The sequence below is a fragment of the Myotis brandtii genome, unplaced genomic scaffold (genome assembly GCF_000412655.1).
Source record: "Myotis brandtii unplaced genomic scaffold, ASM41265v1 scaffold312, whole genome shotgun sequence".
NCBI classification, from domain to species: domain Eukaryota; kingdom Metazoa; phylum Chordata; class Mammalia; order Chiroptera; family Vespertilionidae; genus Myotis; species Myotis brandtii.
Genome location: NW_005361955.1, coordinates 131,453 through 155,927, shown reverse-complemented (window position 1 = coordinate 155,927; position 24,475 = coordinate 131,453). Strand labels below are relative to the sequence as shown.

Genomic DNA, 24,475 nt, shown 5'->3' with positions numbered 1-24,475 from the left:
CCTCCCTCAAGGAAAAGGCCTTTTCTGACTCTGATGCTGAGCATCTGGACAAAATAAAGGGTTGCAAAGCAGCAGTCCTCTGGGTGAAGGTAGGTGGGCTGGCCAGGGGGCAGCTGCCAGTGGGACAGCTCACGAACAGGATGGGATCAGAGGAAGTGGAGACCAGCAACTGCTATGCCTTTCTGCATTCATGCCCACGTATGTGTAAACAGACACGTAGCAGGTGGGGTGTTCAGAGGAGGGTCAGCGTGTGTGCTTGCCTCCTAGCACCAGGGCCTTTCTCCCTGGTACCAACGTGCAATGTGATCCCCACTGAGCCTGACACTGGGACAGAATAAATGAGACACCATCTTTGGGGACAAGGAGAGCTCCTGAGTACCATGGGCAGGAATACCCGAAACCTGTCTCTTTAGGGGAAGGGGTGGCAGGAGGGACATGTCACCCCCACCTGGAGAGTAAGCCTGGAAGAAGTGGTTGAACAGGATCAGAATGGGGTGTGCTCTAGAAAGAGGGTCATTCCAGGCAGATGGGGCCTTGACAGTCAAGAAACACTGGGGGCTCCCTAATTGGGTTGGCTCAGTGGGTAGAGCATCAGCCAATGGACTGAAGGATCCCAGGTTTGATTCTAGTCAAGGGCATGTACCTTGGTTGTGGGCTTGATCCCCAGTAGGGGGCGTGCAGGAGGCAGTTGATAGCAGTTTCTCTCTCATCAATGTTTCTAACTCTATCCCTCTCCCTTTCTCTCTATAAAATCAATAAAATGTTGTTGTTGTTGTTGTTGTTTTAAAAAAAGAAGCACTGGGGGCTTCATATTGTCTGAAGGGCCAGGACAAACTCAGCGAGACTGTAGCTGACGCATGACTCTGCCGTGCTTTCAGTGCCTGGCTTCAAGAGGGGGAAAGATCAACCAAAGGACTTGTATGCATGCATATAAGCATAAGTGATGGATGTGGGCAACAGGGGGTGAAGGTGAAGGCAGGATTGGGGGGATGAGGGGACATTGGGGGGATAAGGACACATTTGTAATATCTTATTCAATAAAGGAAAAAAAAATCCACAGTGGAGCCTCGGACTAGGCATTCCCTGCTCCTCCTTTGCTCTGGGGCCCCGAGGAGTAGAGCGGGAGAAGAGGGGGAGTTCTCAGTCTTTATGACTCAGGCAGACCTCAGACCATGGATTAAAGTTATGGAAAGGCAAGTTCAGGCCCAATAATTTGGAAAAACATTCTAACAATGTGGCTGCTTAATACTTAAATAGACTGCATGGTGAGGTAATGAGCTCCCTGCCCATCAGCGACTTGTCCACACACTGAAAGTTGGTTAGACTAGCGTTAGAATGCACAGCAGGGCCTGACTCACAGAGCGCCCTTTCACCACCAGCAGCCTGGCAGAGCTGCAGAGAAAACACCACAGAATTCTGAACTTAGGGCCACACCTGAGCTAATGGCGACATGGAGACTTGCTGACTATTTTGTATCTTTGTGTCATAATAATGAACAAACAGCGAGGCATGGCATCAGGCATTTCCTTTTACTAGTTCTTAGAAGATTCCTGCTGAAACAGCTCATGTTCTGGAACATCATCTGCAGCCTCATTGAAGCACGTGGTGAGAAAATACATATACTATGTGTGTGTCTATGTCTATTTTGTGGTGTGTCTCTGACGTTGCTTCCTGCTTGGGGGGCTCAGAAGCGCTTCTGGAGGGCCGACTGGATATTCTTCAGCAGACCCCACTTAGCTCGGTTCTTCCCATGCCCATCGGGTGTCTGCACCTGCAAGCAGAAGCCGAGAACCATGGCGTCAGCCACCGGGAAACCGCAGCTCCCCGGGGGTGGGCCCCTGCTGTGTGCCAGGTGCTACACACGTCATTTCATTAACAACTCATGACAATCACACGAGGCAGGTGCCACTGACCCCATTTTATAGATGAAGAAACTGAGGCTCAGAAGGATTGGGTAGTTTTTCTAAAGTCTCACAACTAATTTGTGGTGGGATTGGGCTTTTACAGACTAGGTTACATGTTCTTTAAGGCACCTCGTGTGAGGGGGAGCTGATGACAGTGTTGGGGCTGTGAGCTCAGATGGGCTTCACCATAAACCAGCCCTCTTGGTCCTCCCCAGCCCCTGCAGTAGGGACAGAGGATAAACCAGAACCAGCATTGTATGGAAGCCAGGTAAGATGCCCAGGAAGGCCAGGAGACCCTGATCTATGGCTGAGTTCCATCCTGAAGGCAGCGAGCAGGGAGGGAGCAGCCCTGCAGAGACTCAGAGTGCCAGCAAGACCACTTGTGCACAAGTCAGACACAGGGTGGGGTGGGGGGAACTCCAGTACAGACAGAGAAGGAATTTGAGAGGATGGGTGGGGGCGGGGTGGCGCATTTCCTGAAGAAAGACCCAGAACAGTGCCAGTTTGACTATTGTTGGGTCTGAATTTTTACCTCCAAATCTGATGTCACTTGGGTCATCTGATTTACAGATTGTGGTAGGCAGAATAATGTCCCCTAAAGATGTCCCTGTCCCAGTCCCGGGAACATGTGACTATGTTATGTTACGTGGCAAAGGGGAATTAAGTTGGTGCTCAGCTGGCCTTTATGTAGGGAGATTATTCTGGATCATCAGGTGGGTCTAAGGCAAACGAGAACCAGAGAGATGGCAGGGTGAGGACTCAGCCTAACGGTGCTGTCTTTGAAAATGGAGGAAGGGGCCCTGAACCGAGGAATGTGGGGGATTGCTAAAAGCTGGAAGAGGCAAGAAAATGAATGTTCTCTTAGAGCCTCCAGAAGGAATACAGCCCTGATGACACCTTGATTTTACCCAAAAAGGCCCATTTTGGATTTCTGATCTCCAGACTGTCAGATAATAAATGCATTTATGTTGTTTTAGCCACTAATTTGTTTCAGCAGCAACAGGAAACCAGTGCATAGATGGAAAGTTACCTTTGTCATGGGGAGACTTCTTGGAAGTCTGCTGTGATTTGAAGTCAGAGGGAGACAGGCAAAGTAAGGAGACCATTTCCAGAAATGGTGGTCAGTAGGTACATTGAGGATGAGAGGAAGAGCAGGAGGAGAAACTGAGGCCAAAGGGTAGAGGATTTGCCTACAAACAGATTTCTCCATTCCTTCAAAAATATCATTAGGGTCTTGGACGTTAGAGGCTCACAGCCGGGACTGTGGGCCAAGGGGGGTGAGTAAGGCCAGCAGGGGGTCTGGCCTCACAGCACTTGCAGCCTGGCAGCTTTGGGGCTTGGGCCCAGGTACACCAGCCCAACTCCAATGTTCTTCCCAATGCACGTTCTCGCCTCTCAAAGAAACAGAAGTCTGGCTCTCATTGCTGTTGGTTTGGATGACGTTCTCCCAGAATGAGGTGCCAGGACCCCAGGGCGGAGCCTGCCCTGCACCTGATTATGGTTCACGGGGGCAAAGTGCTCCTGCCTTGGAGGAGACCTAGCTTCCCACTCAATTCCTTTGAGTTACCTGAGCCAGACACTCCGTCTCTGTGAGCCTCAGTTTCCTTATCTGTAAAATGGAGGCTGTAACTCCCCACCTGCCAAGTAGTTAAGATGATCAGTGATCATGACTATACAGCGTCTGACACAGTGTTGCCTTCAATAAATGGCACCTTTAAAAAGTATTAAAGTTAATTTTCATGCTTCACGTGCTACACTTCAAATAAAATCCCTTTAAAAAAATCAACAAGCCCCAGACTATGAAAATCAAATACAAAAGGTGCTATTTCACTTCCTTTACAAAAGTACATCTGATAGAAATATTGCATTTCAGAGAAGCAATGATTCTGCTGCCTCATTACATCATTTTAAATGAAACCTTTCAGGAATACCTGCACTGAACTGATGCCAAAGGAAAAATATTTCGATTTTATAGGAAAGAGCTGAAGTCATTACTTTTATGAAGCTTTATAAATGTCATTCAGACACACCATCTTATTTTCATTTGCCATTGAAGCCTTTACTTATGCAAATCATGACAAATGTTAAGGAAGCCAGTGTTCCCCTGGAATGCTAATACAATCACAGAGAGGGAGGAAGAATTACTTCTGAAGGAAAAATCTATATTGTAGCTCTGTGACTCTGGTAAAAATGAAGCCTCCAGAAAACCTCATTAATTAGTGCTCTGCTCATTTAGAAATTGTGTTAAAAAGCAAAAGGATTGCGATGAGTTTTCTTCCCAGACACGGAGGGCAGATTAATCACATACACACCATTTCAGGGGGAGTGTTATTTCTGACTGATTGTGTAAGACACTTGGGAGCTTTCAGGCAGCTTTTGCTACTTTGTAATTATTAATTTTGTCTATCAGTTTATTTCTTCACTCTTTAATTTAGACATCCATTCATATATCCATTTGTTTGCTCACATTTCACTCATGTATTCACTCAATAACCATTAAGAGCCTGCTCTGTGCACAGTGCTGCGGTAAGCATTGTGGGAGAAAGAAAGATGAATCACACATGACTTCCGTTCTCAAGGAGTTAAAGAGGGATGACAAATATCTACTTAAAGCCAACATCTCTCTCCCTAGCATCTAAAATGACAGAGCAGCCCTGGCCGGTGTGACTCGGTTGAGCTTTGTCCCATGTCCCTGGTTTGATTCCCAGTCAGGGCACATGCCCGGATTGCAGGTTTGATCCTCAGTAGGGGGTATGCAGGAGGCAGTTGGTAGATGTTTCTCTTATTGATGTTTCTCTCCCTCTCCCCCCTCCCCCTTCCTCTCTTGAAAATCAACAGAAATATGTTTAAAAAATAAAAACGTCAGAGGATAACACTGAAAAAAATTAGTAACAGTACTGAGTGCTCTTCATGGGCACATTTTTGAGGAAATTTTTTTTTTAAATGAGAAGGCAGATGACGTTAGATTGAAGGTAAAATCATGCTCAGAGGACATGCTGTGAAATGTGGTAGCAGCTGTGGGTGTTCCAGGCTCTGCAGAGAAGAGTAGCAACAAGAAGGGCTCTGGGGCAACTGACCGACACAGTGACTGGCTGGGGTGTGGCAGGAGGAACAGCCTTTCCTTCCCACTTCCTTCCCATGTGGGTGTCTGACCTCTGGGGGAGAAGGAGGGGGCCCATGGGGGTCTTGGGCTCCAGAAACAGAGCATGATCCCAAGAGCTGGCTATCTGGAGGGAGTAGAGAGCCTCTCCCTGCTCCTCACAGGAGGCCTACTACTGGTAGACTCCTGTCCACACTCTACCTCCTGCTTCCTTTTATCACTAGAGGTAGCAACCCATCAGATTCTGTTCTGCAAACAATGGACCAGAAAGAAAGGGAATGTCACCAGTCAGAGAGAGAGAGAGAGAGAGAGAGAGAGAGAGAGAGAGAGATTGAGACTGAGAGAAACAATGACCTTCTAGTTCCCTTGGGTGTCATATTCATGCCCTGGCTGGAAGTGGTCTCATGAGACTCCCCTCTCTTTGTACTATAAATTTCCCTTTTTAAAATATGTTATTTTTCAATTCCAGTTGACATGCAATATTATATTAGTTCCCATGTATACAGTAGAGCGGTTAGACAGTTACATAATTTACAAAGTGATCCCCGTGAGAATTCAAGTACCCACCTGGCACCATACATAGTTTTTACAATGTTATTGACTATGTTCCCTGGGCTGTATTTTACACCCCCGTGACTATTTTGTCACTACCACTTGGTACTTCTCAATCCCTTCCCCCTTTTCATGCAGTCCTCCAACTCCCCTCCCCTCTGGCAAACATCAGTTCTATTTATCTATATAAATTTCCCTTTTCAAAAGCTGAAGTGGATGGACTTAATCTCTTTCTTTCTAAAAAATTCCTGATGAAAACATAATCTACTCAAACTGCAAAGAATACTGTCATTGTTGTACTGTAAGATAGCTCTGCACAGTCTTGGTATTTGTCTTCCTTTCCTCCTCTGAATATCCATAAAATTATACTCATGAATGTGTGTCCCTGGGGCTCTATGGAAGAGCCAGCCTTGCATCACAAAGAGCGCAGGAATCACCTGGCACCTTGTTTTGTGGCGTCCATCCTGACCCTTTCAGTGGCTTTCCTTGACTTTCAGCCAAGCAGCAAGTGAATTTTTTTAGCTTATCTATATCCAAAATACACATATATAGGTTGCATTGGTGGTATAGTGGTGAGCATAGCTGCCTTCCAAAATACACATATACTAAAAATATTTGTTGTTTGCCTGAGTTTCACTTTAATTGGGCATCCTGTATTTGTATTTGTTAAACCTGACACCTAATCCTTACTTTCAGTCACCACCAGGGCTAACAGGTAACCCCCCCCCCCTTTTTTTGTCCTCCTCACACCATGACTCTTTGTTTACTAGACTCTGAAGGCAAGGATTATGTCTTATTTTCCTCTGAATCTCTACAACCTAACACAATGCCTAGCACAAATGTGTTTATTTTTTTTTTAAACTGATTCTTAGGCCACATTCGCAAAGTCGGTTGAGGCCCTGAGTTAAGTTTTCTGGGATTAGAAGGGGCAGCCACATACAGGGTGGGTTCTGTGGCATCATGATCATCCTAGCAGACCTGCCTGCATCCAGAGCTTACAATGAAAATCTGTCTGAAAGGAATGTGCACAGTACCTTGCAGATGTCACTCCATTGCCCAGGACCACTATCATTGATGGCTCTGACTTTAAACAGATACTCGGTGTTGGGGGTCAGGTTGTGCAGCTCCAGACTCTGCTGCGTTATGTCCCGAATTTGTCCACAGAGCTCTGTCCGCACATTGTTTGGAGGGGAAGAAATGACTTCATAGAATTCCATCTCAAAAGAGTCTACATCTTCTGTCGGGCATGTCCAGTAAACCTATGGAGAAATGAACATGTGGGTGTGGTCCTAGCACACACCTTCAGCTTTCTCTCCCATAAAGATTTGTGTCGTTGACTATCTGTGGGGGGAGTTTAAGCTGAACCCACCACCTCTACCTGCTGACTTTGAATTAGATCTTGTGCAACAGTAGTGAAAGGCTGTGTTATGAGGCCTGACTGAAGCTTGTGATGTGTTTCAAGAACAGAAAGATGCTCTTCTAAGTTCTGTTCCATGGAGGTGACCGTAGTCCTCCTAACACCACTAATCAGGTAACTACCATTTATTACACACCCATCATGCATCAGATTGTGCCAGACATTCTTAACTCACTTCAGCCCCACAACCCCCTGGAAGGGAGATTTTATTATCCCATTTTACAGTTGAGGCTCAGAAACCTTACTTTTAGCAAATTCCAAAGGAAGCACAGAATCCTACAAGATGAAAAGTGTATATATTCCAACCCTCTATTTTATATACCAAAAATACACAGAGTCCCACAGAGGTGAACTGACTTATTTAAGCAATGGAGGATATATGTTCATACTCAAAGCATAAAATATTAATCCTTGGGAAGAGATATATTAACAAGTATCAATTGGCAGATTGTACCTGGCATGTAAATAGTCTATCATAATTGTATTTTAAAATAGATATTACATGCTTTATTTACATTTTAATAAATGTAGTATTTATAAAATGAATTTATAATTACTCTTAAAAACAAATAAACACACAGACATTTATTTTTCATAGTTCTGAAGGCTAAAAGTCCAAGATCTAGGCACCTACAGATTCAGTGTCTGGTGAGGGCCTATTTCCAGGGTCATAGACATCCTTTCTTTCCCTGTGTCCTCACATGGCAGAGGGGGTAAGAGAGTTCTTTGAAGTCTCTTCTTTTTTTATTTATAAATTTTTGTTAAATTTATTGGGGTGACATTGATTAATAAAATTATACAGATCTCAGGTATACAATTCTACAACACATCATCTGTATATTCTATTGTGTTTCAAGAACAGAAAGATGCCAAAATGAAGTTTCCTTTCCATCACCATTTATTTTCTATCTCCCCCCTACCCCCTTTCTCTCTGGTAATCACCATACTATTCTCTGTGTCAATGAGGTTTTTTTTTTATTCTTGCTTTTAAAACTTAATGAAAGTTATTTTTATGCTTATCAAAATAAATGTACTCACTGTGAAATACATAGAAAATACAGAAAAGTTATAAGGGAAGAAAATAAATATTACATATAATCCCACAATTCAATTAATAATAATTATTTTTTTCCAATTTTTGAATATATACAAACACAGAAATACATGTAATTTGGGTTCTATTACTCTGATTCCTGCTTTATATCACTTATTATATATTTCCTTGCATCATTAAAAATTCAGTAATGCACCATTTTAATAACTGCCCCACAAATGATTTAGTCCTTCTATAGTTGAACATTTAGGTTGTTTCTAATGTTATCCTTTAATAAATAATGGTGCAATAAACATGTTTGGGCATGAGTCTTGATCTGAATTTTTAATCATTTCCTTGGGAGGAATTTCTGAAAGTAAAATTGAGTTTTATAAAAACTCCTTAGGATTTTTAAGATACATAACTCAAATTTTAAGAATACTTTCTATGCCAAAAGCCTAAAGGGGACTGTTAGTCAACCATCATTTGAGAGATTTCATCTTCTGCATTATTAAGCACTATGATTTCTGTGTGAATTCCATTCCATGATCCTAACATAGGGATCAAAGATATTTTCCCATCAAATACCACTCTCTTGACAGTCTATGACATGACTAGATTTTCCTGTGTAGGCTCCTTTCTTTTTTTATAACTTTAGAATTAAAAATATATCTATAATAATATAGCATAATATGCTAATTAGACCGGACAGCCAAATGACCCTCTGGACGTCATTTCAGATGTCCTTTCAGACAAAGCCGCGGCAGCGGGGCCAAGGCAGAGGTGGTTAGGGATGATCAGGCAGGCAGGCGAGCAGTTAGGGGCAATCAGGCAGGCAGAGTGGTTGGGGTGATCAGGCAGGGAGGCGAGTGGTTAGGGGTAATCAGGCAGGCAGGTAGGTGAGTGGTTAGGGGTGATCAGGCAGGCAGGTGAGTGGTTAGGAGCTAGCCGACCCAGATTATGAGAGGCAGTTAGACATCCCCCAAGGGGTCCCGGACTGTGAGAGGGTGCAGGCCGGGCTGAGGGACCCACCCCCCCATGCATGAATTTCATGCACTGGGCCTCTAGTTCTCTCTCTCTCTCTCTCTCTCTCTCTCTCTCTCTCTCTCCCTCTCCCCTCCCACTGCCACCCACCCCTGGTTCCCTGTTTGCTATCAGGTGAGCGGAACTTGCCAGCCTGGGGAAGGGACTGAGAGGTTGGCCCGCAGGCTCCAATAGGGCGATCGGGGCCTGAGGGCTAGGGGCAGGTCCTGTGTTGAGCGTCTGCCCCCTGTGGTCAGTGTGCATCATAGCGACTAGTCATTCTGCCGTTCGGTCAATTTGCATATTACCCTTTTATTATATATATATTTAGAGAGGGAGAAGGAGAGAGATGGAAACATTTATGAGAGAGAACCATTGATCAGCTGTCTCCTGCACATGCCCTACTGGGGATCAAGCCCACAACCTGGGCATGCGGCCTGACTGGGAATTGAGCTGGTGACCTCTCAGTGCATGGGAGAACACTCAACCAACCGAACCACATTGGCTGGGTTAGGCTCCTTTCTTGAGCTCATTCAGGGACCACTAATAGGTGGCATGGCGTGACTGACTGTTCTCCAAGCCCAAGCAGAGAGCAGACATCACCAGCCCTTTCCTTCTGGGGCAAGAGCCTGCCAGCCTCCCAAGAGGTCTGAATTGTGTGGAGATGAGATCTAATGTCATCCCTGAGCTGCAGGCTTTGCTGATCTAGTACCATTTGGAAGTGTAGGTTTAGCTGCTCAGTTGTGGTATCTCTTACGTGAAGGGCAGAAATACTTGGCTTTGATGGCTTATGGGAGGGTATGTTCCATGTTGCAGCATAAGATCATTCTTAGTATCAATTATAGACTCTAAAACATAGATTGTGATGTCTCAGGGGAGAGGAAAAGGATAGCTTGGCTTGTATCTGGCTTTCGTTTTATTGTTTTAAGGCCCTATACAAAGTATGGCCTGCAGATCAGCAGCAATGGCAACACCTAGATGTTTGTTAGAAATGAGGAATCTCAGGCCCCACTGAGACCCACTGAAACAGAACCTGCATTTGAACAAGATACCCAAGTGCACATTCATATTTGAGCACTCCTGCTTTAGACTTCAAGGATGCTAAAGGTATTTGGAAGTGTTCTCAGATTATGGGGGCAAAGGGTGAGCTCTGCCACAGGGAAGCAGGCCGTGGGCTCGCCTTGGAGATGTCCTTGTAGGGAATCCTAAGACGAGAGAAGATATCCTCTAATAGAATATCTAGTTTCTAGTTTCATGTTAATCGTTTTTCTTCCCTGAACTTTAACAGAGTATTCTACAAACAGTTCAGTTTAGGTTCAGCTGGATTTGAAAGGAATTTAACAAGGAAAGGCTATTTGTCTAAGTTAGGCCAAGAGAATCAAGTAGAGGTCATGACCCTGAAGCCAGATGATGGCTGTGGTAGAGTCTGTGAGAGATCCACCCCTCTACTCCCCACAAAAAGTTGAATCTTATGAGATAAGAATTGGAATGCCAGTGGGGATTATCCTCCAATCTTTCCAAATCATGCTGAGTCTGGGTATTTTCTTTAGGAATGGTAGCAGTTTAGTGGAATTATAGCTGATAGATAATGGAACCTGCAGTTCTAATCCCAATTTCTGGCTCTCTCTACTATTACAGGCCTTCCTCTAGGAAATACTACACTTTCCAAGCAGTCTGTTCAACTTACTTTGCTTCTGGCCTTGGGTTCTCTTTCAATAGAGAAGCTGCCTTTGAAGTGGGATTTGGGCTTTTAGACATATTTCTCACTATGAGTTAATTACATTGTTTGCTTTAAGCCAGTCTTGGGCTGCTTAGATTTCAGAAATGTATCCCTCTTGAATGGATTGACTACAAAGAGTCCAGAGGCGCCAAATTGAGCGACCAGACCCCAGAGGTCAAAGCACTAATGACTACCCACGTCCATTCCACACCCCACACCCTCTCACCTTCCCCACAGAGCCTAGAGCAGCAGTTCTCAACCTGTGGGTCGACATCCCTTTGGCGGTTGAACGACCCTTTCACAGGGGTCACCTAAGACCATTCTGCATATCAGATACTTACATTACGATTCATAACAGTAGCAACATTACAGTTATGAAGTAGCAACGAAAATAATTTTATGGTTGGGTCACAACATGAAGAACTGTATTTAAAGGGCCAGAAGGTTGAGAACCACTAGCCTAGAGCTTTTTTCTCACCTTGGCAGCTCTTGGATACACCAGAGTCTGGTAGATAACAATTGGGCCTGGGGTTTTCACAGGGCATTCGTTGAACGAGTACCAGTTGTGGAAGCTGCTGCTGTTCTGTAGAGACTGGTTTTCTGCCCCTGCACTCCAGTAGGTGTAGAGGCCATCTGTGGTTTTGGCAGGTGCGGTGGACTGCGCTCGCCCATAGGCCTCCAGACCCGCCTTGACCTTCTCTCCCCCGGTGGTTTTGAAGGACAATAAGGAGGAGCTTCGCTGGTATATCTGCTGGTTGCCCAAGCTGTGGGTGCTGAAAGTGACCTTCCTGGCAATCATCATTTCTGAGTGCGTGGGATAGGGGGAGGGCAGGGAGTCCCCTGAGGAGCATACCTTCTTGGGTCCCATGGGGAAGAGCTCATGGATGGCACTGGAGAGCTCAGCAAAGTCCAAGGGCAGGCATTGCGAGGAGTGTAGCCGGAGCTGTGGGTCGGGCCTGTAGGTGCTCTGGATGCCGTCCTCGATCTGCTCCACCAGAATCTTGGCGGACTGCAGGAACGCCACTTGGCCTGTCTCCTTGAGAGCTTCCTTGGAGTAGGCGATCAGGCCGTTCATCTCATTCACTTTTGTGGATGTGACGTACACATATTTTTCAATCTCCTTCTGCCTGGACACTTCTAGATTCTCTACCTGCTCCATGATCAGTTTCTCCTTTTCCTGTAGGATGCTGCGTAGCTTGAGAAATCCATTTCTGATCTCTTTTCGCTTTGCCTCCTTGTTAGCTTTAAAGCTGCCTTTTAAAATGTTGAATTCCATAAGGTCATTATCAATTTCATATCGGACTGCAAAACAACCAAGTTAGTAACTTCTGTTAAAGTTTTCATCTCCCCAGATGTCAAAGCCTGTAGTAAACTGGAGCAAATTACCTTGGACTCCAAGGAAGTGGGTGGGGAGGCAGGGAGGGCACTTGTAGGTTGGCTGAAACACACCAGAACGCACTTCATAAAATGATTTATAAAATGCACTTGGCCTTCCTCCGTATACTCCTCTCTTCCTCCTTCTCTAGTACTTCCCTCAGATATAACAGTCACCCTTCCCTGGCACACTTCTATCTTATAACAGTAATCCCTGTGGCCTTGAGTCTGAAGTTGGAAGTTCAAGGCCACCCTTGATACGAATTTTCACCAGACTTCACTTGTCAGCAAATTGGACTTGAGAAGATGTGACAACAGGAAGTGACTGGTGTTCCCTGTGTGAAGGCTAAGCTTTTGCAGGGGTAGGAGAAAGGACTAAATTTCTGGTGACTACTTCTAAATGTTGCCTGCCTCATTCACCGAAAACGCAGCCCTCGACAACAGGGCTGCTCTTTCACATGCCTTTTTTCTCTGCTGGGGGACTCTACTCTCTCGGATTCATCTGGGCTCCCTCTCTTGCCTTTCCCCCACTTCCTTCCAATAAAGGGTCTGCTGTTACACTTTAAGGAGAACCCAATCCATCCTGCATCCTCAAACATGGTATTTGGATTTTAAGTTCATTTAGTCATTCAACAAACATTGACTGGACACCCAGTCCATGGCACATGCCTTCCTAGGCATTAGGATTACAGCTATGAATATGAGAGGGCATGGATGTGCAGGGCACTCATAAATCCAATGATACTACAGCCCAGGAGAGCACGTAGCATGTCTCTATCTGTGAAATGGGCACCTTTGCTAGCTTTACAGGGACTTAGGCATTAGGTAGCAACTTGAAGACATGTGGCCTATTCCAAAGTAAGCTCCTTCCCATGAAGGGCCACCTCTGCAGTGAGTTGAGCTACAGTCCTCACCAAATTGTACTCAGGAGTGGGGTGATCAAGTCTTTTTTGCACTTGGTTCTTAACATAGTCATGGGCCCATAGTAAGCTGGACCTGTGTGGGTGGTGGTCATTGTCACAAAAACATGCATTTGAGTAAGAGAAACCCTGGAGTTCTGTCAGACCAGGAGGACAGGGCCCAAGGCTGTCTTAGTTACTACTATGACCAGGATGTGTAGAGGTGCTTGAAAGGTATTTGTTGAGTGAAAGCCATTATGTCCCATGTTCTAACATTTTTTTTGTGTGTGTGTGGGGAGGGGCTATCAGCACTGTTACTCTCTGGCCTACTTCCTGAAGTCCCCATTTTCTTTGCCCACCTCCTGCCTCCCACTGGACCAGAAAGAATGAGGCGGTGAAGCAGATGGGGGCTGAACAGGAAACTCTCAGGGTGGGCTTGCAGTGGTGCTGAGGAATGCCCCCTGCCCTCCCCAAATGCAAGCCCTACTGTGACTTAGGGCAGCTGAAATTCCACTTTATGCATTAATTTATTTAACTATTCAATAGTCACTCACTGTCAACGATACTTGGATAGGATACTTCTTGCTTTATTAGGGATTAAGCTTAAGTTAAGCTTAAGTAGAGCAAAGTCCTGAGAGGCAGGATAAAAATTTCATAGAGGAGGGGAAAGGGGCAGCGCCAGGAGAGGAGGAAGGAGGAGGCCAGAAGCACCCCTCCCCCTTACAAATATGACAGCTTTGCAAGAGCTGGTCTTAGAGAAAAGTCCAGTCAAGGTCTCTTTCAGGCAATATACTTAAATGTAGCTATTATTTTAAATTAAACGTTTATATGTGCCAGATCCACGCATTACACAAATTATGGTTCATATCTATATATTATGATATATTACACATATCTTTCTACCAGGAAGATATTGTTCCCATTTATAGATGAAGAATCGAAGGCTCGGGGAGGTTACGTGACTGTCCAGTGTCACACAGCAAGTAAGTGGGAGAAATGAGAGCTTGTCCCTAATTTTTGTCTAACTCCAAAGGCTGTGCTTTCCGTTGCTCCAGCTGTGGTTCTCGGGCCTCTGTGAGCACCAGAGTCACCGGGGAACTGTAAAAACCGCTCTTCTCTCGGCCTCACCTGCTGAGACTCTAAATTGGCCTAAGTTGGGGCCCAGGAATTCAGGGGAGGAAGTTTGCAGCTAGGTGTCAAACTAATGCAGGGAATCTTCTGGGGATCCTGATAAAAATGCAGATTCCCATGTAGACGGGATGGGGTGATGTCTCCCCAGCTCCCGTGAGATGCTACTGCTGCTGGTCCTAGTTAGTAAGGCTCCCTGGGCAGTGCCAGTGTGTAGCTGGGGTGACACCACAGCTTCAAACACTTGACTTCTCTCCAGGGCCCAGTTTCTCAAATGGTGTCCTCTGATCACTGGCTTTTGAATTTCCTGGAGATCTGTTTAAAATGCGTATTCATGGCATCTCCCCAGAAAGTGAATTGAGTCCTTAAGAACAAGTTTGAACCTAGTGACAGAACACCTTAGAAAGGCTCACAGAACTTCAGGACACCATAGGATCAAACTCTCCATCTTTCAAAGGGGAAAATAGGGGGGCCCAAGGTCACGAAGGTTATATCTAGGATTATAGAATCTTTATGGATTTCTTGTGTGTTAGATTTTTTCTCTTCTTTCTTCCCTCCCCTCCCCTCCCCTCCTCTCCCCTCTGCTTCCCTTTCCTGAGTCCCCTTCCTTCCTTCCTTCCTTCCTTCCTTCCTTCCTTCCTTCCTTCCTTCCTAAATTTTTTTTATTTAATCCTCATAATCACACCATGAGGGAGGTATTACTATTTATCCCTATTTTATAGATGAGAAAACCAAGGCACAGGAAGGTTAACGGCTGGTGGTAGTTGCCAGGTATGGGCACCAAGCCAGTGACGCAGCCTAGTTCAGTGCTATTCTGGAGAGGAGGGGAGAGAGGGGGACCAGAACCTGCTTTGAACTTGGCAATGGCGCTGAAGAGTGCGGCGGACCTCTCGGAGCAGGCGTCGATGAGGCTGACCGTGTCGTGGCCGTTGTGTAAGGAGGTCTTGCAGAAGTTGCAGAGCAGCTGGTCGTCGTTGCGGCAGTACTCGATGATGCGGCTGGACGGGTGGTGGATGCAGATCTTCTCGTCCTGGTCGTCAGTGCTGGTGTCCACGAAGACGTGGTCCTGCATGGCCACGTCCGAGTGGAAGGTCTTGAGGCAGTCGTTGCACAGGTTGAGGCGGCAGGTGGTGCAGCGCTTGTAGGCGATGTGCCGGCTGCGGCAGACCTGGCAGAGGATGGGCCCGGTGGAGCGGTCAAAGCGCCACTTGAGGTAGCCATGCTCCTGCATGTAGCGCTTGGTGAGGCGCCCGTGCAGGTAGTTCTCGGGCAGCTGCATCTTGTGGCTGTAGGGCATGCAGTGCGAGCGGCTGCACACCGGGCAGACGATGATGAAGAAGTTCTCGGTGACCTCTGCGTGCTTCTGCAGCTGCCGCAGGCACTTCTCGCACAGGCTGTGGTTGCAGGGCAGCATGAATGAATGCAGGCGCAGCCGGTTGCACATGGGACACAAGAGATGGTCGACCAGGTGGCTTTTCGCCGATGTGGTCGGCTTTACCTCATCCAATTGCGAATCGCTGCTCCCGATGCGCAGGGCGGTTTTGGAGCTGAAAGGAGAAGCAAACACAGGGAGGGCTTCAGAAGGCGGGCTCCGGGGCTTGCTTCATTTCTCCACCTTGGAAAGTGGCGGGGGGCTCCCAAGAGGCAGGCTCGCGGGATGGCGACGAGCATGGGCTCAGTGCCAGGCTGTCAGGGTTCTAAACCTGCCTCCACTGTGTTTAAGTGGGGGGACCTCAGAAAAGTCAATGAGCCTGTCTCTGCCCATTTCCTCATTATAAAACTAGTACCCACACTAGGGGGTTTCTTGAGGGTTACAATTGAATTGAATACCTGCAAGACCTGAGAGAAGCCCTGAACTCAGTAAGTATTTGTTGTTAAGTTTGAGCAAGAGAAAAGCCTTGGAAACTGGCCTGGCAATATCAGCCCACTCTGATGTTCTGTGGTCATAACAGTATCCCAGAACACCAACACCAGGCAAGGCCTTTCTGGGACGCTGATGAAACAAAGCACGCACAAGACCACTTCATCATCTTTAAAGTCGGACAAGAGCAAGAACATTATCCAAACCACACAAATACCAAACATCTCCTCTCCTGGTTAATGGGAGTGACCGCTGCTTTTTCACCAGTTGCAGCCTTAGGCTCTCTCTGTTCTTTCCACCTTCTAGATGCGATTTATTAATATGCCCAACAGCAGATTCATCCCTGCACCCTCACTTAATGTGAACCTATAATAATTTATTGATGCCTTTTTATTGAGACACCTCACATTTAACCATGGTGCATGTTCTCACTTGTTGCCATGAGGCAATGAATCCATTTTTGTCCAACTACAGGTGTGGTGTTGGTAGGTTTTGCCTGGAGGGCATTGACATCATTATTGTGTAGGATGGAACACAAAGAGGATGGGAAAAGTGTCCTTCCCAGGAGACCAGGAGGTCAGTGTTTAAGTGAAACCTAAAACCTGGTGTCTCGCCACTAGGCAAGTAAGAATTAAGGATCTGGGCAGATTGCACATGATAGAATGCACTAGAGTAGAGGTACAATTTTGAGATGAGTTTCTTAACCTCTCTCACTCTCAGTTTCCTCATCTGTAAATTGAGGCTGGCAATACTACTTCTTTTGTGAGAATTTTACAAAGTCTGCATGAGCTAATCCATGATAAGTGCTTAACTGCTGGTACTTACTAAACAACATTCCATAGATGTGGCCACTGCAAGTACTACCCTCTGGTAGTAGCCAGCCGATGTCCACAGTAGAGAAAAACGATGAGCAAAACCATGAAAGTATGTGTTTGTACTGTTTTTGTCTGTGTGTGTTTTATTTGTCTAATATCTGAGGCTGATTTCATGGACTATAAGAATTCTGAACAAAATAAAAGCATACTTGTAAAATTCAAGTGCAAATTGGGGAAAAGCAATTTATGAAAATAAATGAATTAGCTGTGGGGATGGAGGTATCATACACCAGATACACAATTTGTGACTGTTTCTATTTCGTTTCTTCTGTTTACATTAGAGATGTTTGGGTATTGATCCTGACATTGTGAGTGTGTTCTCTTCTGCTTTTGCCTTCTTGTCGTCCCTATAAGCCCCTATCTCCTTCCCCATTCCCTTGGCCAGGGACCTATATCTCAGATCCCAGACAATCAAAGTTGCTACTCAAGTATTCTGGAATGAATGGCCCTGTGGTGACAGAGAGTGCCCCTGGTGGAGTCTCAGGCACCTGGAAAGCTCATACCTTAGGATTTAGATGCTGGGCTCTAGGCACGCAGGCCTCAATATTCTCAGTCATGTTCCCTCTCTGCCTTCCCAGCCTCCTGCCTGGGTCCTGAAGGGATCACCTGGAGGAACAGCTCCATTGTACACCTGTTAGCTGCATGGACCTCTCTAATTTGATAAGGTGGCTCTGAGAATCAAGATGTAATATAAAGGGAGACAGCATTGAAAATCAGAAAGAAGGGAGGGAAGGTGTTGTTGGGGTAAGAGAAAAGAGAGAGGAGCTAAGAGACAGGTGGTAAATGGTCCAGGGAGCTGGGGTGGAGGTGGGAAAGGAGTGAGTAAGGCAGAGAGGGATGGATGGACCAGAATGGGGTGGGATGAGCAAGATGCTGAGCAGTAAGTAGTGGTGAGGGACCGGGAGGTGGTGGTTCAGAAACCAGGAAAGAGGCCAGATGGAAGACAAACCTCCGTGCACCAAGAGCCAATCTCCTGACACTTGTAATAGCAACTCTGACCGTCTTCTGAAAGCCTCAGGCATAGACCTGCGCATTCAGGAGCAGTGATCTCATGCCAACACCATCATCTAGCCCAGCAGTCTTATCTTCTTATTGAGACATCCAGCCTCTGCTCCTCTGCATGGCTTTCTCCCTCTCCCAAATTCAGGACTGTTCCTCCACCTGGTTCTCTTTGTATCACCCGACTTCCCTCCTTATACTATCCAGGCCATTCTGCATTATAGAATCACTGGGGGTGGAGTGGGAACTTTTAAAATTCTGATGCCCAGGTGGTACTCCAGACCAATAAAATCAGAATGTCTGGGGATGGGGGCCAGGCATCACTATTTTATAAAAAGACTAGAAGCCCAGGGCACGAAATTCGTGCATGGGTAGAGTCCCTATGCCTGGCTGGGGCTCAGGGCCGAACGGGGCCTTCTGGCTGCCAGCTGGGGCCTTCCTTCCGGCTGCCGGTCAGGGCCTCCCTTCCCTGGCTGCTGGCTGTTGTCTGGAGCCCTCCTTCAGTCCGTGCCGCCCCCTAATGGTCAGTGCACGTCATAGCGAACAATCGAACTTCCAGTCGAACTCCCGTGGGGACACTTTGCATATTAGCCTTTTTTATATATAGATTCCTAGGTGATTCCAATGCAAAGCAAAGTTTGGGAGCTACTGACCTAAGGCATCTTCCCAAAGCACCAGTGTCATTCCTCCTCTGTTGAAATGGGCTCAGGGACTCTCCTGGCCAATGCACAGAAAATGGGGCAGTTGAGAGGAGAGAGAGGTGTGGACACTACACCTTAGAACTTCTGCACCCACACTCCTGGGTTTGTTACTCATGCAAGGACCATAAGAGGACCACAAGCAGAGAGTAACGTTCATTAAGCATCTACTAAGTGCTTACATGCAAGATGGATCGTATTCGCCCCCAAATTCACTGAACCTTTGCTCACAGATGTGCTTTTCTGACCTTGTAAGGTTTCAAACCTGCCTCTCCAAATCCTGTCATAGCGCCAAACTTTGAACTTATGCCTCTAAGAAGTCTGTCTCTGGCACTCCAGACTCCCCTCATGTGTGACATAAAAAGACTGGTTTGGTTGGAGCAAGAGGAAGATATTCAATGCCTGATACAGAGGCTTAATGTCCTCAAAGAGTGATTGTGACCCTCAGTGGCATGCCCTCTGGATAGGAACAAAGAGAAGGCTGGCAGGAATACACAACCACCTGGGCCTGTCCATAGGCCATGGGTCAGCAGCGCCCTGTGAAAGTGATTGCTTTTCCAATAAGCATTGCAGATGTCAAGAGTTTGGAGGAGGAGGAAGAAGAGCAATTTATCTTTCTATGTCACATGGCAGATTACAAAGCACATGCATTCATCCTCATGCCCATGAGTCATGCATGTATTCTCTCCGTTTTACAGTAGTGCATTTTAAAATTAAGAATACACAGACTCTGGGTTCAAATCCTGAGTGCATCTGGCTGGCTGTATGATCCTGGGCAACTTAACCTCTCAGAGGCTCGCTTTCCTCAGACTTCTTAGAGGCATGAGGCAGGGTGAGCGCAGGACGAGGGTTACGTGGGGTCACACAGGCAGTGCCTGGCAAGCTGCTTGAGCATGGAGTACTAGCTGTTACTGTTTTGCACAGGTGACAGAGTGGCGCTCAGGTGAGAGAGTGATGCTCAGGAGAGCATGATGCGCAGGCACACGATGGTGGAGCGTGGATTTGAAACTCAGGCCTATATGTGGTCAAGAACTGTTTAGGACACACTTAATTTTACAAAATTCTTGGTCTCCTTCTTTCAGACAGAGAAATGGACTTGGGGCAGGGACACTGGCCTGCCCTGTGGACTCCACAGCCAGCAGGGGGCCCCCAGTTTTCTGAGCCAGTGCGGCCCACCTGGGATGCTCAGCACTTACGAAACGCGGATGGTCCTGAGGCGGCCCTTGTGGAACGTGAAGGTGACGTGGCGGCAGCAGCGGCTCTCATAGTAATAGCACTTGACGTTGCTGTTGGCCGAGCAGCAGCACTTGCAGTTGGGGTCATTGGCCCAGGAGCAGCAGCACCAGTGGCAGTTGGGGTTCTCGGCGCAGGTGCAGTGGCAGCACTGGCAGTTCCGCTCGTCCTTGTAAGGGCAGGGGAAGCAGGTGCAGTTCCGCTCGGAGGTGAAGAGGAACTTGCAGCACAGACAGGAGCATAAGCGAGGGCAGCACCTCTGCCATGTGCAGCAGGGAGAGCAAACACACATAGCCGTCTCCATGGCTCCTACCGTATTGTCACCTGCCCTCATCTACGGGAATTCTGCTGTCAGCTCTCCTGGATGGGCTCCTCCTCCCCCTTGGAGGTTGCAAGAGGTTGGCTGTTATGAGGACTTCTCAGGTCATGTCCCTACCAGGAAGCTCTTGGGCTGGCATTTACATATATCAGCCTGAGGCCATTTGCTTATGTCACAATCCCTGTCTCCCCACCATCTCTCACCTGCAGGGTGGGTGAGAGGTTGAGATCTGGGGGTTAGGGGCAGGTGGGCTAATGGATACTCCCTGCTCCCATAGGACCAGCTCCAAGGAGTATGAAGGCATTGAGCATCCTTTGAGGGTTAGCTGTCATCTTTCGAGTTATGAGGCGGATTTCAGAAGTGATTTCTCTCTCCCTGCAACTCGGGCAAGTTGACTTTAGGATATGTCTTTATAGGCTGAAAGGCTTGGGTATGATTAATTGGAAAAGTAGGCTCGTGTGATGGTCTTCTCCTTGGGTGCTTTCTGCTTTGTTAGAACTCTTTACTGGATGAACAAAGCACAGTGTTTATAAATAATAGCACTGCCCATTGAAAGGTAATTGCCAGTTGGAGAAAGAATTAAAGGGAAAAAAGGTGTAGGTTCACTTAGGCACCTCTTTCAGTACTCATTGGGTTTGTCATTTGCTGTACAGTCACTGCTGATTTTCATGAGGCTTCGTGCATAAATCGCTCTGGATATTTCTTGGCTTTGCAGCTTCATGGGATTTGGCTAAGGCTCAAGCTGCTTCCTCCCTTCTACTCCCACCCCTACTTTTACAAGAGGTGGAATTCTACATGAGAATCTTTAACTCTTCTGTTAGTATCAGCTCCTTATCTCTAGAAATGACCTCATATGTTAGGGGAGAACCTTCCATTTTATGCAGCTTATAAAGATTAAAAGAGCAGAGATTCCATGGTCATACCACCCTGTGGCATAAACACTGTCTTATTATTTTTACAAAAAGAAGCAGAAGTGAGAGCTGAATTGGCTGCAGGAGTTAATTGCATAAGTTATTGTTTCTCCCTATGATTATCATCTTGGTAATAGGAAGAACATTCACTGGGTACTAACTGTGCCAGCCACACATTGATTTTAGATTCCTACAAATGAAAATCCTGGATCATAGGCTGGATGTTGTATTTCCTTTTTTTTGATAAACACTATTAAATCACTTACTTAAATGAATGTACCAGTTTATACCGACACCAACAATGTATGAGAGATATCTTTGCCCCTTCGTGCTTTCCCAGGCTCAGTTTAACCTATTCTTCTCTATTCTCCAGGCCAGAGTTTGAGCTTCACTCCTGAATTTATAGTACATTTTCATCATTGATCTGTGCAAGGCTCCCTCTTGTTTTTTGTTTTTAAATTTTTATTGAGATATAATTTATTTACCATTAATCTCACCATTTTTAATTGAACAATTCAATAGTCTTAAGTATATGCACAAGATTGTGCAACTAAAACCACTATCAAATTCCAGAACATTTCATCACTCCCAAAAGACACCCTGAACCCATTAGCCATTACTCCCAGGCCACCATTAAACTACTTTCAATATCTGTGGATTTGCTTATTTGCGGCTTTTCATATAAATGGAATCCATTATAAATTAATGGGCACTTGGGTTGCTTCCACTTTTTGGCTATTTTGAATAATGTTGCTGTGAACATTTGTGTACGAGGTTTTATAGACCATATATTTTCAACTCTCTTGAGTATACTAGGAGTAAAATTGTTGGGTCTTATGGTAATTTTGTTTAACTTTCTGAAGAAATGTCAAACTGTTTCCCAAACAGCTGCACCATTTATATTTTTATATTCTCACCAGCAATGTATGACAGTTATAATTTCTCCATATCCTGACCAGAACTTGTTACTTTTGAAAAAAATATTTTTATTGATTTTAGAGAGAGAGAAGAAGGGAGAGGCATAGAGAGATAAAAACATCATCAAGAGAGAAAGAGACACCAATCAGTTACCTCCTGCATTCCCCCTACTGGGGATTGAGCCTTGCAATCTGGGCATGTGCCCTGACTAGGAATTGAACCTGGGACCTCTTGGTTCATGGAATGATACTTAACCACTGGGCCACATCGGCTGGGCCTTGTTATTTTTCTTTTAAAATTATTATTAGTAGTAGTATTGCCATCAGAATGGGTATGAGGTAGGATCTCCCTGTGGTTTAGATTTGAATTTCCCTGATGGTTAATGACAACTGAGAAACTTTTCATGTGCTTATTGGCCATTGGTATATTTTCTTTGGAGAAATGTCTATTCAACTTCTTTGTCCAGTTTATAATTGAGTTGTCTTTTTTATTGTTGAGTTGTAAGAGTTATTTGTATAATAGAGATATTATACCTTATCAAATGTATAATTTGTAAACATGCTTTCTTTCTGTGGTTTGTATTTTTACTTTTTTAGATAGTGTCCTTTGAAGCCCAAAAGTTTTAATTTTAATGAAGTTTAATTTATCTATATTTTTGTTGTTATTGCTTACTCTTTTGGTGTCATTTTAGAAATATTTGCCTAACTCAAAATCATGGAGATTTATACTATTCTTTATAGTTTGAGCAAGTACTCTTAGATCTTTGATCTATTTTGAATTAATTTTTATATTTGATATAAGAAACTCAATTGACAGTAGGTGTATGGTTTATTATTGGACTCCCTAATCCTTTGATCTTTAAGTCTATCCTTATGCCAATCATACTGTTTTGATTACTACAGCTTTGTAGTAAGTTTTGAAATAGGAAGTGTGTTTTCCACTTTTTTCTTCTTTTAAAGATTGTCTTGGATATTCTGAGTCCCTTGTATTTTAATATAAATTTTAGAGTCAGCTCTTCATTTGTGTACAAAGTCCATTATAATATTGACAGGGATTTCATTTAATGTGTAGATCAATTTGGGAAATATTGTCATCTTAACAATATTAAGTTTTCTAATCCATGAATACAAGCTGTCCTTCCATTTATTTAGGCCTTTTAAATTTTCTCTCAATAATGTTTTTTGTTTTCAGTATACAAGTCTTACACTTCCATGATTAAATTTATTCCTAAGTATATTTTCTTTTGATACTACTGTAAATGGTATAATTTTCTTAATTTTATGTTTGAATTATTCATTGTTAGTGTGTATAAACACAATAGATTTATCTATATTGGCCATGTATCCCACGGCATGATGAACTCATTACTAGCTCTAATCTTTTTGTTAATTTTAAAGGATTTTTAATATATAACTTTATGTGATCTCTAAATAGAGATACTTTTGCATGCTTTTTTTTTTTGATATTGCACCAAAAGCACTGGCAACAAAAGCAAAAACAGACAAGTGGGATTATATCACTAAAAGATTTCTGCATAGCAAAAGAAACAATACAGAGGCAATCAATGGGATGGGAGAAAGACATATATCTAATAAAGGGTTAATTTCTAAAATATATGAAGTCCTTTCCAGGCAAACTGGGCATCAGTGAGTGTATATCTGATTCACAGTGGTACTACTGTTTAGATCAGTGGTTCTCAACCTTCCTAATGCCTCAACCCTTTAATACAGTTCCTCATGTTGTGGTGACCCCCAACCATAAAATTATTTTCGTTGCTACTTCATAACTGTAATTTTGCTACTGTTATGAATCATAATGTAAATATCTGATATGCAGGATGTATTTTCATTGTTACAAATTGAACATAATTAAAGCATAGTGATTAATCACAAAAACAATATGTAATTAAAAAGTCAAGACATAATCCAATTAAAAATTGACAAAATAACCTGAATTAGACATTTTCCAAAGAAGATATACAAATGGCCAACAGGTACATAAAAAGGTACTCCACACCACTAGTCATCAGAAAAATGCAACTCAAATCCACAATAAAATATCACCTCTCATCAGTTAGAATGCCTGTTATAAAAACAATAAGAACAGGAGATAACAAGTTGTTGAGGGTGTAGAGGAAAGGGACCACTTGTACTATGGGATATAGTCCCTTTGGAAAACAGTATGGAGGGTCCTCAAAAATTTAAAAATAGATTATCCTACGATCCAGAAATCTTGCTTCTGGATTTATAGCTGAAAAAAATGAAATCGGATTTTAAAGAGATATCTGCACTCCCATATTAATTGCAGCATTATTCGCAATAGTCAAGATATGGAAACAATTTAAGTGTGCATCGATGGACGAATAAAGAAAATGTGATACACACACGCACACACACACACACACACACACACTATCCAGCCATTAAAAATAAGGAAATCCTGTTGTTTGTGACAAAATGGATGAACCTGGAGGACACTATGCCAAGCGAAATAAGAGAAAAACAATTACTG

At 44.7% G+C, this 24,475-nt stretch overlaps 1 protein-coding gene across 1 annotated transcript; it reads right to left on the bottom strand.

Moving 5' to 3' along the window:
* Nucleotides 1–1,684: 1,684 nt before the first annotated feature.
* Nucleotides 1,685–20,120, bottom strand: TRIM42 (tripartite motif containing 42). The gene is made up of 5 exons (XM_005869983.1): nucleotides 19,780–20,120; nucleotides 14,997–15,697; nucleotides 11,228–12,051; nucleotides 6,591–6,815; nucleotides 1,685–1,771 (listed from the first exon to the last, which is right to left on the bottom strand). The coding sequence occupies exons 1-5, from the start codon at nucleotides 20,118–20,120 to the stop codon at nucleotides 1,685–1,687; spliced, it is 2,178 nt and encodes a 725-aa protein (XP_005870045.1).
* Between the last annotated feature and the right edge of the window lie 4,355 nt (nucleotides 20,121–24,475).